At 47.8% G+C, this 14,821-nt stretch overlaps 1 protein-coding gene across 3 annotated transcripts in view; it reads left to right on the top strand.

Moving 5' to 3' along the window:
* NAP1L4 (nucleosome assembly protein 1 like 4) overlaps window positions 1–14,821 on the top strand; it is a 52,804-nt gene that overhangs the window by 23,020 nt on the left and 14,963 nt on the right. For all 3 annotated transcript variants that reach the window (XM_061407349.1, XM_061407347.1, XM_061407348.1), the window contains exons 5-8: window positions 4,888–5,029; window positions 5,539–5,625; window positions 6,989–7,120; window positions 13,258–13,329. In XM_061407349.1, coding sequence (XP_061263333.1) covers window positions 4,888–5,029; window positions 5,539–5,625; window positions 6,989–7,120; window positions 13,258–13,329 — 433 coding nt within the window. The remainder of the gene's footprint in view (window positions 1–4,887; window positions 5,030–5,538; window positions 5,626–6,988; window positions 7,121–13,257; window positions 13,330–14,821) is intronic.

Genomic DNA, 14,821 nt, shown 5'->3' on the forward strand with positions numbered 1-14,821 from the left:
TTATCTTCTGCCGTGTGCAGGCTTCCTTGAGTCGCGGGCAGCGGGGCTTCTCCTGCTCAGGAGCAGGTTCGGTAGTTGTGGCACACGGACTAGGCTGCCAGTGGCATGTGCGATCTTCCCAGACCGGGGATCGAACCTGTGTCCCCAGTATTGGAAGGTAGGGTCTTACCCACTGAACCATCAGGGAAGTCCAAGACAGCAGTTCTTTTAAATTTAAATTCTTTTGGATATTTTGTGAGATTGGGCCTTTCTGCCGTGTTTGATTATTTGTGTTAGGTTGGCAAAAGAAATTTCAACTTCTTCCTGTAAGATGGTTCTGGAAGTGATGGTGGTTGTCCAGTCGCTCAGCTGTGTCTGACTCTTCAGCCCCATGGACTGCAGCACTCCAGGTTTCTATGACCTTTACTATCTCCCGGGGCTTGCTCAAACTCACGTCTATCAAGTCGGTGACGCCATCCAGCCGTCTCATCCTCTGTCCGCCCTCTTCTCTTCCTGCCTTCAGTCTTTTCCAGCATCAAAGTCTTCTCTAGTGAGTTGGTTCTTACATCAGGTCGGCTAAGTATTGGAGTTTCAGCTTCAGCATCAGTCCTTTCAATGAATATTCAGGGTTGATTTCCTTTAGGATTGACTAGTTTGATCTCCTTGCAGTCCAAGGGACTCTCAAGAGTCTTCTCCAACACCACAGTTCAAAAGCATCAATTCTTTGGTGCTCAGCCTTCTTTATGGTCCAGCTCTCACATCCGTACATGACTGCTGGAAAAACCATAGCTTTGACTAGATGGACCTTTGTGAGCAAAGTAATGTCTCCGTTTTTTAATACTTGTCATAGGTTTCCTTCCAAAGAGCAAGCGTCTTTTAATTTCATGGCTACATCACCGTCCACAATGATTTTGGAGCCCAAGAAAAAAAAGCCTGTGACTGTTTCCGTTGTTTCCCCATCTGTTTGCTATGAAGTGATGGGACCAGTTGCCATGATCTTAGTTTTTGAACATTGAGTTTTAAGGCAGCTTTTTCACTTTTCTCTTTCACCTTCATCAAGAGGCTGTTTAGTTCCTCTTCGATTTCTGCCACAAGGGTGGTGTCATCTGCATATCTGAGGTTATTGATATTTCTCCCGGCAATCTTGATTCCAGCTTGAGATTCATCCAGCCTGGAATTTCACATGATGTACTCTGCATATAAGTTAAATAAGCAGGGTGACAATATATGGCCTTGACGTACCCCTTTCCCAATTTGGAACCAGTCCGTTGTTCTTTGTCTGGTTCTAACTGTTGCTTTTTGATCTGCATACAGACATCTCAGGAGGCAGGTCAGGCGGACTGGTATTACCATCTCTTCAACAATTTTCCAGTTTGTTGTGATCCACACAGTCAAAGGCTTGGGCGTAGTCAATAAAGTAGAAGTAGATGTTTTTCTGGAACTCTCTTGGTTTTTCACGGATCTAGCAGATGTTGGTAGTTTGATCTCTGCTTCTTCTGCCTTTTCTAAATCCAGCTTGAACATCTGGAAGTTCTTGGTTCATGTACTGTTGAAGCCTGGCTTGGAGAATTTTGAGCATTACTTTGCTAGCATGTGAGATGAGTGCATTTGTGTGGTAGTTTGAACGTTGTTTGTCAGAGACAAAAAAGGATTTGTGCAATATATGGAGAGGGTGCTGTGACTGATCAAAGTATCAAAAGTGGTTTCATGCTGAGGTTTCTTGCTGGATGACGCTCCAAGGTCGGGTAGACTAGTTGAAATTGATGGTGATCAAATTGAGACGTTAACTGACGGCAGTCAGCGTTACCGTCTGCAGGAGGCAGCCTGTATCCGAGTGTCCACATCAGGCACTGACAATCATTCGCACAAGTTGGTTACGTTAATCACTTTGATATTTAGGCTCCACGTAAGTTAAGTGAAAAAAACCTCGACATGTGATTCTCTCCTTAAATTAAATGGGCTTCCCTTGTAGCTCAGTCAATAAAGAATCTGCCTGTAGTACAGGAGACCTGGGTTTGATCCCTAGATTGGGAAGATCCCCTGGAGAAGGAAATGGCAACCCACTTCAGTATCCTTGCCTGGAAAATCTCATGGACAGAGGAGCCTGGTGGTCTGCAATCCATGGGGTTGCAAAGAGTTGGGCACGACTGAGCAACTAACACTTCCTTACCTTACTCTACCTAAATGTGATGAGAACGTTTTGTTTTTAAAATAAATTGTGACGGGAGATGAAAAGTGGATAGTGTACAAGAATGTGGAATGGAAGAGATCATAGGGCAAGTGAAATGACCCCTCACCAGCCCCACCACAGACCAGCCTTCACCCAGAGGAGGTGACACAGTGTGTATGGAGGATTGGAGAGGCGTCCTGCGTCACGAGCGCCTTCCGGAAGACCGAGCAGTTAATCCCAACAAGTACTGCGTCACGAGCGCCTTCCGGAAGACCGAGCAGTTAATTCCAACCAGTACTGCGCCCACTTGGTGCTGCTGTTAAGTCACTTCAGTCGTGTCCGACCCCAAAGACCGCAGCCCACCAGGCTCCCCCACCCCTGGAACTCTCCAGGCAGGAACACTGGAGTGGGTTGCCATTGCCTTCTCCCAGTTAGACCAGCTGAAAGCAGCATTCGACTGACAGCGTCCGGGGTTAGTCACCAGCGAGCACGTGCTCCTTCGTCAGGATAGTGTAAGACCGTGTGTTTCTTTGACGACCAGGCAAAGGCTCAGCTAGGAAGTTCTGGTTCATCCGCCATATTCACCAGACCTTGCACCTTCCAATTTCCACTTATTTTGGTCTTTACGAAATTGTTTTAATGGAAAAAAATTTCACTTCCCTGGAAGACTGTAAAAGGCACTTGGAACAGTTCTTTTGGCTCAAAAAGATAAAAAGCAGCTTTTCTGGTGGCACAGTCGTAAAGAATCTGCTTGCCAAAGCAGGAGATACAGGTTTGATCCCTGATCCGGGAAGATCCCACACGCCTCGGAGCAGCTAAGCCCACATGACCCAGCTCTCAAGCCTGTGCTCCAGAGCCCAGTAGCCTCGACTCCTGAGTCCTGATGCTGCAACTGCTGAAGCCTGCGCTCAGCAATAGAAGCCCCTGACCTGAGGGGCCAACTAGAGAGCAGCACCTGCTCGCCAGCCAGAGAAGATTCAGTGCAGCAACAGAGAGGCAGCAGAGCCAGTGAATAAATAAATGGAGTTATGAGGTTGCCTGAAAAATGGCAGAAGGTAGCAGAACAAAACACTGAATATGTTGTTCAATGAAATTTTTGATGAAAATGAAAAATGGCTTTTATATTTACTTAAAAAGCAACAGTTAGAACTGAACATGGAACAACAAACTGGTTCCAAGTAGGGAAAGGAGTACGTCAAGGCTGTATATTGTCACCCTGCTTATTTAATTTATATGCAGAGTACATCATGAGAAACGCTGGGCTGGAAGAAGCACAAGCTGGAATCAAGATTGCCGGGAGAAATATCAATAACCTCAGATATGCAGATAATACCACCCTTATGGCAGAAAGTGAAGAGGAACTAAGAAGCCTCTTGATGAAAGTGAAAGAGGAGAGTGAAAAAGTTGGCTTAAAACTCAACATTTAGAAAACGAAGATCATGGCATCTGGTCCCATCACTTCATGGGAAATAACATGGGGAAACAGTGGAAACAGTGTCAGAGTTTATTTTTTGGGTCTCCAAAATCACTGCAGATAGTGACTGCAGCCATGAAATTAAAAGACGCTTTGCTCCTTGGAAGGAAAGTTATGACCAACCTAGATAGCATATTGAAAAGCAGAGACATTACTTTGCCAACAAAGGTCCGTCTAGTCAAGGCTATGGTTTTTCCTGTGGTCATGTGTGGATGTGAGAGTTGGACTGTGAAGAAAGCTGAGCGCTGAAGAATTGATGCTTTTGAACTATGGTGTTGGAGAAGACTCTTGAGAGTCCCTTGGACTGCAAGGAGATCCAACCAGTCCATTCTGAAGATCAGTCCTGGGTGTTCTTTGGAAGGAATAATGCTGAAGCTGAAACTCCACTACTTTGGCCACCTCATGCGAAGAGTTGACTCATTGGAAAAGACTCTGATGCTGGGAGGGATTGGGGGCAAGAGGAGAAGGGGACGACAGAGGATGAGATGGCTGGATGGCATCACTGACTCGATGGACGTGAGTCTGAGTGAACTCCGGGAGTTGGTGATGGACAGGGAAGCCTGGTGTGCTGGGATTCATGGGGTTGCAAAGAGTTGGACACGACAGCGACTGAACTGAACTGAAAAAGCAATGGAACTTTTTGGTCAGTCCAGTATTTTTTGTGAATTATCTTTTCAGCTTCCTCTTCCCCTACCACCCTGCTCTTGATGGGGGTGGGTGTTTGTTCTTTTTTTTTTTTTTATGTTATACATCATTTTATTGCACATTTCTCATTTTATGTGATAATATTTGCTGTTTATATTTATTTTAGACTATGGAAATGATGTAAGACAAAAAACAAATTTGAGTGATTTTCTTATTCAAGTTCAAGATGGATAGTTAACAGGGGAGACAACTCATAACATCAACATCACCTCTGGCCCAGGAACTGCTAATGAATGTACAGTGCAGTGGTGGTTCAAGAAGTTTTGCAAAAGAGACGAGAGCCTTTAGATGAGGAGAGTAGTGGCCAGTCATCAGTAGCTGACAGCGACCAACTGAGAGCAATCATCGAGGCTGATCCTCTTACAACTGCGTGAGAAGTTGCCGAAGAGCTCAACGCCAACCGTTCTAGTCGTTTGACATTTGAAGCAAACTTGTTTGTTCTTAATGATTTTTAGAAGCTCTGTTTCATGGTGGGGATGTTAATTCTATGTTAATATTGTAGTAAAAAAAAAAAAAAGTACTTACTTCGCATTCACCTGGATTCTTTTCCCCTCTCTAGTTTACCTAAAGCAGTAAAAAGAAGAATCAACGCATTGAAGCAGCTCCAGGTGAAATGTGCGCATATAGAAGCCAAGTTCTATGAAGAAGTTCATGACCTGGAGAGGAAGTACGCAGCCTTATACCAGCCTCTCTTCGACAAGGTCAGGTGCTGTTAGTGAGTTTCAGATCTTTCTCCTGGAAAGACATCCAGAAATACCCGGGGATCACTGAATGTCTGACTTTAAGCCTCAAAACTTAGCATCTTAAAACAAGCTATGCTATGCTATGCTATGCTAAGTCACTTCAGTCGTGTCCGACTCTGTGTGACCCCATAGACGGCAGCCCATCAGGCTGCCCCGTCCCTGGGATTCTCCAGGCAAGAACACTGGAGTGGGTTGCCATTTCCTTCTCCAGTGCATGAAAGTGAAAAGTGAAAGTGAAGTCGCTCAGTCGTGTCTGACTCTTAGCGACCCCATGGACTGCAGCCTACCAGGCTCCTCCGTCCATGGGATTTTCCAGGCAAGAGTACTGGAGTGGGGTGCCATTGCCTTCTCCAAAACAAGCTATAAAGGCATCCAGTTTTCAGTCTTTTCATTCACATTATTTACAGGTTCATTGTCTTGACTCTCGAGTTTCTGAATAACTGTAAGATCTTATTTTTTACTCTTAGAGAAGGGAATTCATCACTGGTGATGTTGAGCCCACAGACGCAGAGTCTGAGTGGCACAGTGAGACTGAAGAGGAGGACAAGTTGGCCGTAAGTTTCTTCTTCGTGGGCGCCACTGGCGTTCTGTTTCAGTGCTGCTGCAAACAAGACGGCCTTGGGTGGTGGTCTAGTGGTTAGGGCCTGGTGCTTTCTCCGCCACGGCCCGGTTCTAGTCCTGGTCTGGGGAACTGAGGTCCCAAGCTGTGCAGTGCAGTGGGGGATGGGTGAAAAAAGAAATAAAATGGTTTTCCTCTACGCAGAGGAGCGCTCCTAACAGCAGGCGTGGCTTCACCCTTAGGTTGAGTGTTCAGGTGTCTTCAGGACGGTGAAACAGGGCTGCTTGCAAGTCTGGCGTCTGACTGGCCCTGGCAGTCACCAGACACTGTCCCCCTTCTCGGCCGTCGGGCACCCACGTGTAGTGCAGACCGTTGGGGAGGTGAAGGAGGCAGAGACCCACGAGGGCAGAGCACAGCGCGCCTGGTGGGGCAGGCCCTGGAGGCAGGGCTGCGGTGGGCAGAGCACACAGGAGCTCAGTGCTGGCGGAGTGGCCCTGGTGCCTCTCACCGCTGGACGCTGGAAGGTGCTCCTCGGGCCACGTGCTCTGACCCCCCTGCTGGCAGCCTTCTCCTGGGGCTGGTGACGGGCGCCAGTCCAGTGCTGTGGGAGCCCCAGCACGATCCGGTGAGCTCTGTTGCCCGATAGCACATTTGGAAGTCGTCTTTCTACCCCATAGTGTAAACGTTCAGAGAGGTTTTTTATGTTATTTTTGGTCGCTGTGTGTCTTTTTGATCATTTACAAACATGTCAAGTCTGATGTAGCTGAAGCTGTGCCTGTGGATAGCTGTGCATCAGGTCTTCACTATGGGAGGAGAATCTGCCTCTGCTAGCTTGAAGACCCCTGTCATCATTGCCCCTGAGAATCACGCATCAGGGCTGTGACATAGCAAAGACTCCCTTCCTCTCGGGCACAGCACCTTCCTCTCACCACCCTGCTGTTTGCACGCTGCCTCTGTCCCTACACCCCTGCAGCTTGGGTGTGCAGCGTGGCGGGCATTTCTGTTGTGGAGGTCCTGGAGTGTCCTCTGCTGGTGATTGTCCCGGGTGGATGGCGAGCCAGCGCTGGGCGGCCTCTCCCTGTTGGGGGCCTGTGCCAGTCCCCAGCTCTGCTCCCCGTGGTCTAGAATTATACTGAGGAATTACATCCGGATATGGATGCCTGAAAGGCTTTGTTTCTCCGAGACATTTGAGTGTGTGATGGCACAGTGGTCCTGGAGATGCAGATTCAAAGACAAGGAGTTTGATAGAGGTTTTAATGGGATTCTGAAACTATATTCTGTATTAAATAAGCCACTGCAAAATCTGTAAACTTGTTGCTTCATAATAAGTATTCTGTTTTGCATCTTTGTGTTTGTAGGGAGATATGAAAAATAAAGCAGTCATAGCAGAAAAAGAAGCAGCAGCAGCAGAAGAGCCCGCCCCCAGAGGCATTCCGGAGTTCTGGTTCACCATTTTCAGAAACGTGGACATGCTGAGCGAGCTGGTGCAGGTGGGCTCACGGCACCTCCCCCTTGGGCAGGCGAGCTGGCTGTGAGCTCGCCGCAGGTGTTGGCGGCGGTGGAAAGGCCTCTCGTGTGGCCGTAGCTTGGCGGAGGAGTCAGCGGGGCCCCTGACTCCCTCGTGCCCTGGTCCCCTGGGAAGGCCCACCTCGAGGAGCCTCTGCCGAGCCTGAGGTAGCCGTGCTGCTGGTTGCAGCCTCGACCCAGGAAGAGAATGAGCAGATCCCGAGCCTTCCTCGCTTCACTTACATGATGTGGACACGAGAGAGGCGTCGGGGCGCGGGCCCAGGTGGAAGTGCTGGTGCTGAGGGGCCCAGTGTGTGCACACACACGTCTGTGCACGGTGACACGCGGGCGCATGCTGACTGAGTTGTGGCTTTTTTTTTTTTTTTTCAGTTTTTTAAATTTGTTTAGGTTTATTTGATGGCTTGGGATATGATCTTGGTATGTGTTCATAGACCCTTTAAAAATATATTTATTCTGCTGTTATTGGGTGAAGTGTTATAGTTGATTGGACATTGATGTTTGATGGTATTGCTGATTTCTTCTAGATCCTTGCTGATTTCTGTCTAGTTCTCTCTATTGTTTAGAGAGAGATGTTGAACTTTCCAACTTTAATTTTCAGTCTGTCTATTTCTCCTTTCAGTTCTACCAGTTCCTGCATCAAATAATTTGCAACTCTGTCATTTGGTATATAAGCACTTAGAATTGCCATGTCTTTTTAATGGATTGATTCATCAATATATAATGTTTCTCTGTGTCTCTGGTAATTTTCTTTGATATGAAATCAATTTTACTTGATATTAATATAGACACTACTATTTTTTTTTTTTGGTTACTGTTTGTGTATCTTTTCCAATCCTTTTACTTCCAACTTGACCATTTTATTTCATTTTCAGTAAGGTTCTAGTAGATAGTTCATGATTTTTCATACTCTGGCCATCTCTGTGCTTTATTTTTTTTTTTTTTATTTGTTGGTTATTCAGCAGCGTGTTGTTCAGCCTCCATATGTTGGAATTTTTAATAGTTTTTCTCCTGTAATTGAGATCTAATCTTACTGCATTGTGGTCAGAAAAGATGCTTGGAATGATTTCTATTTTTTTGAATTTACCAAGGCTAGCTTTATGGCCCAGGATGTGATCTATCCTGGAGAAGGTTCCATGTGCACTTGAGAAAAAGGTGAAATTCATTGTTTTGGGATGAAATGACCTATAGATATCAATTAGGTCTAACTGGTCTATTGTATCGTTTAAAGTTTGTGTTTCCTTGTTAATTTTCTGTTTAGTTGATCTATCCATAGGTGTGAGTGGGGTATTAAAGTCTCCCACTATTATTGTGTTATTGTTAATTTCTCCTTTCATACTTGTTAGCATTTGTCTTACATACTGCGGTGCTCCCATGTTGGGTGCATATATATTTATAATTGTTATATCTTCTTCTTGGATTGATCCTTTGATCATTATATAGTGACCTTCTTTGTCTCTTTTCACAGCCTTTGTTTTAAAGTCTAATTTATCTGATACGAGTATTGTGACTCCTGCTTTCTTTTGGTCCCTATTTGCATGGAGAATCTTTTTCCAGCCCTTCACTTTCAGTCTGTATGTGTCCCCTGTTTTGAGGTGGGTCTCTTGTAGACAACATATGTAGGGGTCTTGTTTTTGTATCCATTCAGCCACTCTTTGTCTTTTGGTTGGGGCATTCAACCCATTTACGTTTAAGGTAATTACTGATAAGTATGATCCCGTTGCCATTTACTTTATTGTTTTGGGTTCGAGTTTATACACCATTTTTGTGTTTCCTGTCTAGAGAATATCCTTTAGTATTTGTTGGAGAGCTGGTTTGGTGGTGCAGAATTCTCTCAGCTTTTGCTTGTCTGAAAAGCTTTTGATTTCTCCTTCATACTTAAATGAGATCCTTGCTGGGTACAATAATCTGGGCTGTAGGTTATTTTCTTTCATCATTTTAAGTATGTCTTGCCATTCCCTCCTGGCTTGAAGAGTTTCTATTGAAAGATCAGCTGTTATCCTTATGGGAATTCCCTTGTGTGTTATTTGTTGTTTTTCCCTTGCTGCTTTTAATATTTGTTCTTTGTGTTTGATCTTTGTTAATTTGATTAATATGTGTCTTGGGGTGTTTCTCCTTGGGTTTATCCTGTTTGGGACTCTCTGGGTTTCTTGGACTTGGGTGATTATTTCCTTCCCCATTTTAGGGAAGTTGTGGCTTTTGATCAGTTTTTGAAATCTGAAATGGCCTGTCATGCACTCTTGCTAATTGTACAAATATTTAACAAGTTGCTGTTATTCTTCTAATAATTTTTCTTGAAAAAGTCTTTTTTTTTCAATGGCAATGGCCAAGCTCTCTGTCTTGCTTTATGGACCTTTCTAGAGTGAAATGGTGAACCACTTAAAAGGTAACAAATGTGACGTTCCCTGAGATGAGTTTCCAGAATTCAGAAATTAGTACTGCTCAGAAGTCCACAGAGAGGGTGGGCTCTGCATTTGATTCGGGTGGGTCGGCACAGTGCTTTCACGTCGGAGAGCTTGGCCGTGGCGGGCGTGCAGACGGCTCTCGCTGCTGCAGCTCCTGTGCGATTCCAGGGCGGCGGTTGTTGCGGTTCAGAAACGCGCTGCTTCGCCGCTGCCTCCTGCCTCTTTGGACCCGTGTCTGGGCGCCGGAGCCTGAGAAGGCGTGGCAGGAGTCTGCTCCTGCTCTCTGTCCGGGCTGGGGGATGTTTCAGTGTATTAGAGTCGTCTGTGTTCTTTCTTTCTTAATATATATGTTGTGTAGAAGTATAGTTGACTTACAGTGTTTCAGGTACGGAGCCTGGTGATTCTGTGGTACATATACAGACTCCCCATTACAGATTATTATAAGATAATGACGGTAGTTCCCTGTGGTATACAGTAAACCTTTGTTGCTTGTTGCATATCTTTTTTTTTTTTTTTAATTAGAAAGCAGTGGCACCCCACTCCAGTACTCTTGCCTGGAAAATTCCATGGATGGAGGAGCCTGGTAGGCTGCAGTCCATGAGGTCGCTAAGAGTCGGACACAACTGAGCGACTTCACTTTGACTTTTCACTTTCACGCATTGGAGAAGGGAATGGCAACCCACTCCAGTGTTCTTGCCTGGAGAATCCCAGGGATGGGGGAGCCTGTTGGGCTGCCGTCTGTGGGATCGCACAGAGTCGGACACGACTGAAGTGACTTAGCAGCAGCAGCAGCATTCTACTCAGACTAACTCAAACAAGTGGAAGCAAAATGTCATAAATTTTTCTGACAGGCGAAAATTTGTAAGTTTTCTAAAATATATATTATACATGTTATTATATATATGTATACAAAAGCTTTTCTCCTATGTTTGATAAAGACTTGAGAAAGAACATCAAAAAAAAAAGAGATGGAGAAATGGGAAAACATAAATGAAATGGGAGCACTGAGCGTGAAACAGAAAAAGTGAAGCAGACGTGATAAAGGGTCAGACAGTCCAGTTGTCTCTGAGCATGGCTGCTCAGCAGAAGCGCAGCTGTGGCTTTGGAGAATAAAAGCAATACCTGGGCATTTGTATTTTTTCAAAAATTCCAAGATTATTCTGATATACATCTTGTTTACAGGTTTTTACAGGTGATTGCAGGCTTTTCTCAGAGAAGGCAATGGCACCCCACTCCAGTACTCTTGCCTGGAAAATCCCATGGACGGAGGAGCCTGGTGGGCTGCAGTCCATGGGGTCGCTAAGAGTCGGACACAGCTGAGCGACTTCACTTTCACTTTTCACTTTCACGCATTGGAGAAGGGAATGGCAACCCACTCCAGTGTTCTTGCCTGGAGAATCCCAGGGGCAGGAGAGCCTGGTGGGTTGACGTCTATGGGGTCACACAGAGTCGGACACGACTGAAGTGACTTAGCAGCAGCAGCAGCAGGCTTTTCTATTAAATGGTAGTCTTGGTGATACAGGATTCTATTGTTTTTCTGTTGACCAATCATGATACAATGATATTAAATGAGTAATAGTTACGAAATCACAAAAGCGAAAGATGTGTTTATCAGTTTTTACAATCAATAGCCAGACAAAAAATTAAAACTAATTACAATTGCCTGCCATAATGGGAACATGATTAGCCTAACAATAAAAAATAATCATTCGCAATTTGGGGGGTCAAGCAGAGTGATAGGGTCAGTGGAGGTGCATACACGAAAGCCCATGCAGACAAGCGAAAGTCAGAGAAGTCCGCCGCGCCAAACCAGCTTTAGGACAGACGCTGAAAGAACTTCTCCAGGCAGGAGCACGAGCCTGTGTGTTCTTACCCAAGCTTCTCTTCCATGGGGAAAGCTGTGGTTCAAGAACAGTAGACCATTAGGGATTCCTGGCGGCCCAGTGGTTAGGGCCTTGTGCTTTCACTGCCAGGCCCAGGTTTGACTCCTGGTTGGTAACTGAGATCCTGTAATCCGAGTAGTGTGGTCCAGAAAGAGAAAAGGGAGAAAGAATACTGGATCGTGCTTTTGAGAGTGCCGTGAGCCAGAAATGTATTGAGAAACTTGAGCAGTACATGCTAGAACCAGATTCTCACTGACTGTTAGAGTCTCCTGGGCAAGTTTTAAAGGGAAGTCGCAGCATCAGTGCCTCCCACCCCCAGTCAGTGAGGGTGTGAGGTGCTTGTAGAGGCTCGGGAGGTTCTGACTGTCTTCGTGACTTTGAAGCTTGTGGGGAGCAGCTCTAAACCGGCCCTCGAGTAGCTTCTGCCGCTGGCGCTTAGTTTTGGACCACCGTTTAGGCCACGGGACGTCCTCGCGCTCCGGTGCTGATCCATGGCTGGTTGCGGAAGTGGAGGCCATCCTGGTTGTTTGTACATGTGGCACAGCCCTGTGGGCGCTGCTGGTCTGACTGAGGGTTCGGGGGAGCCCCAGGCATCACTGTGGAGCCTTGCTTTCTGCTTCTGGAATTTGGAGTTGACGTCTCATATGGATGTGGCCTTTAAGAACTGTTTTGAGCTTACCTTTTGTCCAGAGACGTGCAAGGTGCCTTTGATATTGCTGGTTTTATACAGGCTGGCCTCAGAGACATTGTGCATTTGGTTCCAGCACCCTGCAGTAACGTGAACGTAGCATTAACGTGAGTCATGTGAATGTTTTGGTTTCCCAGTGAATAATAAAAACTAGGTTTACACTGTATTATAATCTGTACGTGTACAATAGCGTTATGTCTAAAAAATGTACATTTTTGTTGTTGTTCAGTCACTGAGTTGTGTCTGACTCTTTGTGACCCCGTGGACTGCAGCTCACTAGGCTTCCCTGTCCATCACCATGTCCCGGAACTTGCTCAAAATCATGTCCATTGACAAAAATGTACATACCTTAATTTAAAAATACTTTATTGCTAAAAGATGCTAACCGTTGTCTGACAACCTAGGGTTAAGAGAAGCCTTCACGTTGCAAAACAAAACCCAGAATATCTGTGAGGTGTGTTAAACGGGGTCTGCCTGTGATGCAGAAAGAACTTAAAATAGGGGAACGGGAGTTTTCAGGCTTAATGAGCCTCAGGAAGTCCTTAGACTTCTGGGGTGAAGAAGTGACTGTTCTACACATAAAGCACCTTTCCTTAGTATGTGGTCTCTGGGTTTCGGGTCTTGTGATTTTTTTCCCTGAGTTCTTCTCAAGTAGCAGGCGTGGTGGACTTGTGCGTTTGCATAATGATGACTTGTGAAGCCTAGAGCCGCCGTCAGACGCGCGTCTGTAGTGCCCATCGTTCAGGTCTCGGGTGCGCTGTGTGAGTGGTCTTGACTGAGTGACTGGATCCTGACTGCCTGGTGAGGGGATGGCTGCCCAGGTCAGTAGCTTGTCCAGGCGTTTCTTCTGATCCTGTCTCTCTGGGGATGTGAGGACCATCAGTCTGCACTGGTGGCGTTCCTGATTCCGTCTGCACTGACAGCTGGGGGTGGTGTGAGAGCCGGCACGGCTCCTGCCCCCCGGCCCCTCCCTGCGGCCACCCCGGGGCTGGCGGTGAGTGACAAGGACAGAATTTCTGCAGGGCTAATGACCCAGAGTCTAGGGGGCGATGAAGCAGCGGCGCAGTGGGAACAGGTCTGTCGTCTGCTGCCACTCACCAGGGCCTTTTTTTTCTCTTTGTGATTAGGAGTACGATGAGCCAATCTTGAAACACCTGCAGGATATAAAAGTGAAGTTTTCGGACCCTGGACAGCCTATGGTGAGTGCTGCTTGGTGTCAGAGGGTCAGGGCCCTGAGGGTGATGGGCTGGGAGCCAGCGAGAAACGCGCCCGCTGCTGGGTGCCTCGAGTGCCGCGCCCACTCTCAGTCTCCCGCCTGGCTCAGCAGCGTGCGGGCCGCCTGGTGACTCGGTGGCAGGCGCAGCGGTCGGCCGGGATGCGCTGTGCCGTGCTCTGCTTTCTGAGCCGGTTTGTTTCCTGCGTCCTGTGGGTTGGTGTCAGCCTTCTCTCAGGTGCCCCCCAGGGTTCTGAGGACAGGATGTACATAGAGCGGGTTACAGGGGCGGCGGGCGCATCCTCAGGTACATGCAGTGCTTTAGCAGAGGTCCTCAGGGCTGGGGGAGGCCGGCGCCCTCGGTTTTGAGACTGACTCTGGTGGGTACGATGGAGAGGCGTTCCTTTGCTCCTTGAGCTGTGCTTCCCAGAATTCTTGCTTCTGTGGGCTGCGTGCCAGTGAGTGAGCCTGCCAGTCCCGCTCTCTGCAGCAGTCTCAGCACGAGGCTGCCTGCGCTGGGTCCTCTGAGAGTGCCTGGTGGGGCCCATGCCAGCGCCACAGCAGCTGCAGCGCCACCTGCTGCCCGCCTGCCTGCGGCTCTGCATTTCAGGTCTTGGAGACACGGTGCCTGCGGACCGCAGGGCTTGTCCCCTTTCCTGTCCAGTATGTGGCCTGTGGGGCCGCACACCTGTGTCTGTCCCTTCCCTGCTGGCTCCACCCTGGAAAGATGTTCTGACACCCCTCTGCAGCTGGGGTGGGGGCCCTTCTGGTAGCGAGGGAGCCCCCTCTTTCCCGCCACACCCCACTCATCGCAGGGCCTTCCTCTGTGGCTCTCTTCCAGGTGACACTCTTCCCCCGGGTGGGGCTCGCACCCCTAGAGGCGTCCTGTGGCAGTGAGCTGAGTGCGCTGCGACGACTGAACCCTTGTCCCCTGGGGTGGTGGGGTGTGCGTGCATGGTATATGTGTGATTTGATGATTGCTGCCTTCCTCAGCTTCCCAGTGGGTGCTGGAGTGCCTTGCCAGGTGCTCCTTCAGGGCACCTTCCTGACTGCAGGGATCGAACTCGGGTCTCGTGTGCTCCTGCTCCTGCAGGTGGACTTGACCACTGTGCCACCTGGGAGGCTCAGAGTTACACACGCCCCTCCCTCGTGCGTCTCCCTCCCACCCACACCCCCACCTTATTCTCAACTAGACAGAGGCCTAGGAAAGAAGGAAAAGGAGGAAAATGTGAAGGAAGGAAGTAACACCCTCGGCTTGGAGAGATGACAGGGGAGAGAGAGAAGTGAGTAATTCTGTCCATTCAGCAGTAGGGGGTGATGAAGGACAGTGGAACAGAGCTGTTGGTTAGTCCAGCCCAGTCCCCAGGGTGGCCCGTCCACGCCTGTGGTCACGACCCTCAGCAGTTCTGACGGAAGAGCGTATGCTGCTGGAGCCCATCGTGGAGATGGGTTTCTGGGGGACAGGTCAGGAGAGGCCT

Source organism: Bos javanicus, chromosome 29 (assembly GCF_032452875.1).
Source record: "Bos javanicus breed banteng chromosome 29, ARS-OSU_banteng_1.0, whole genome shotgun sequence".
In the NCBI taxonomy this organism is placed as follows: Eukaryota; Metazoa; Chordata; class Mammalia; order Artiodactyla; family Bovidae; genus Bos; species Bos javanicus.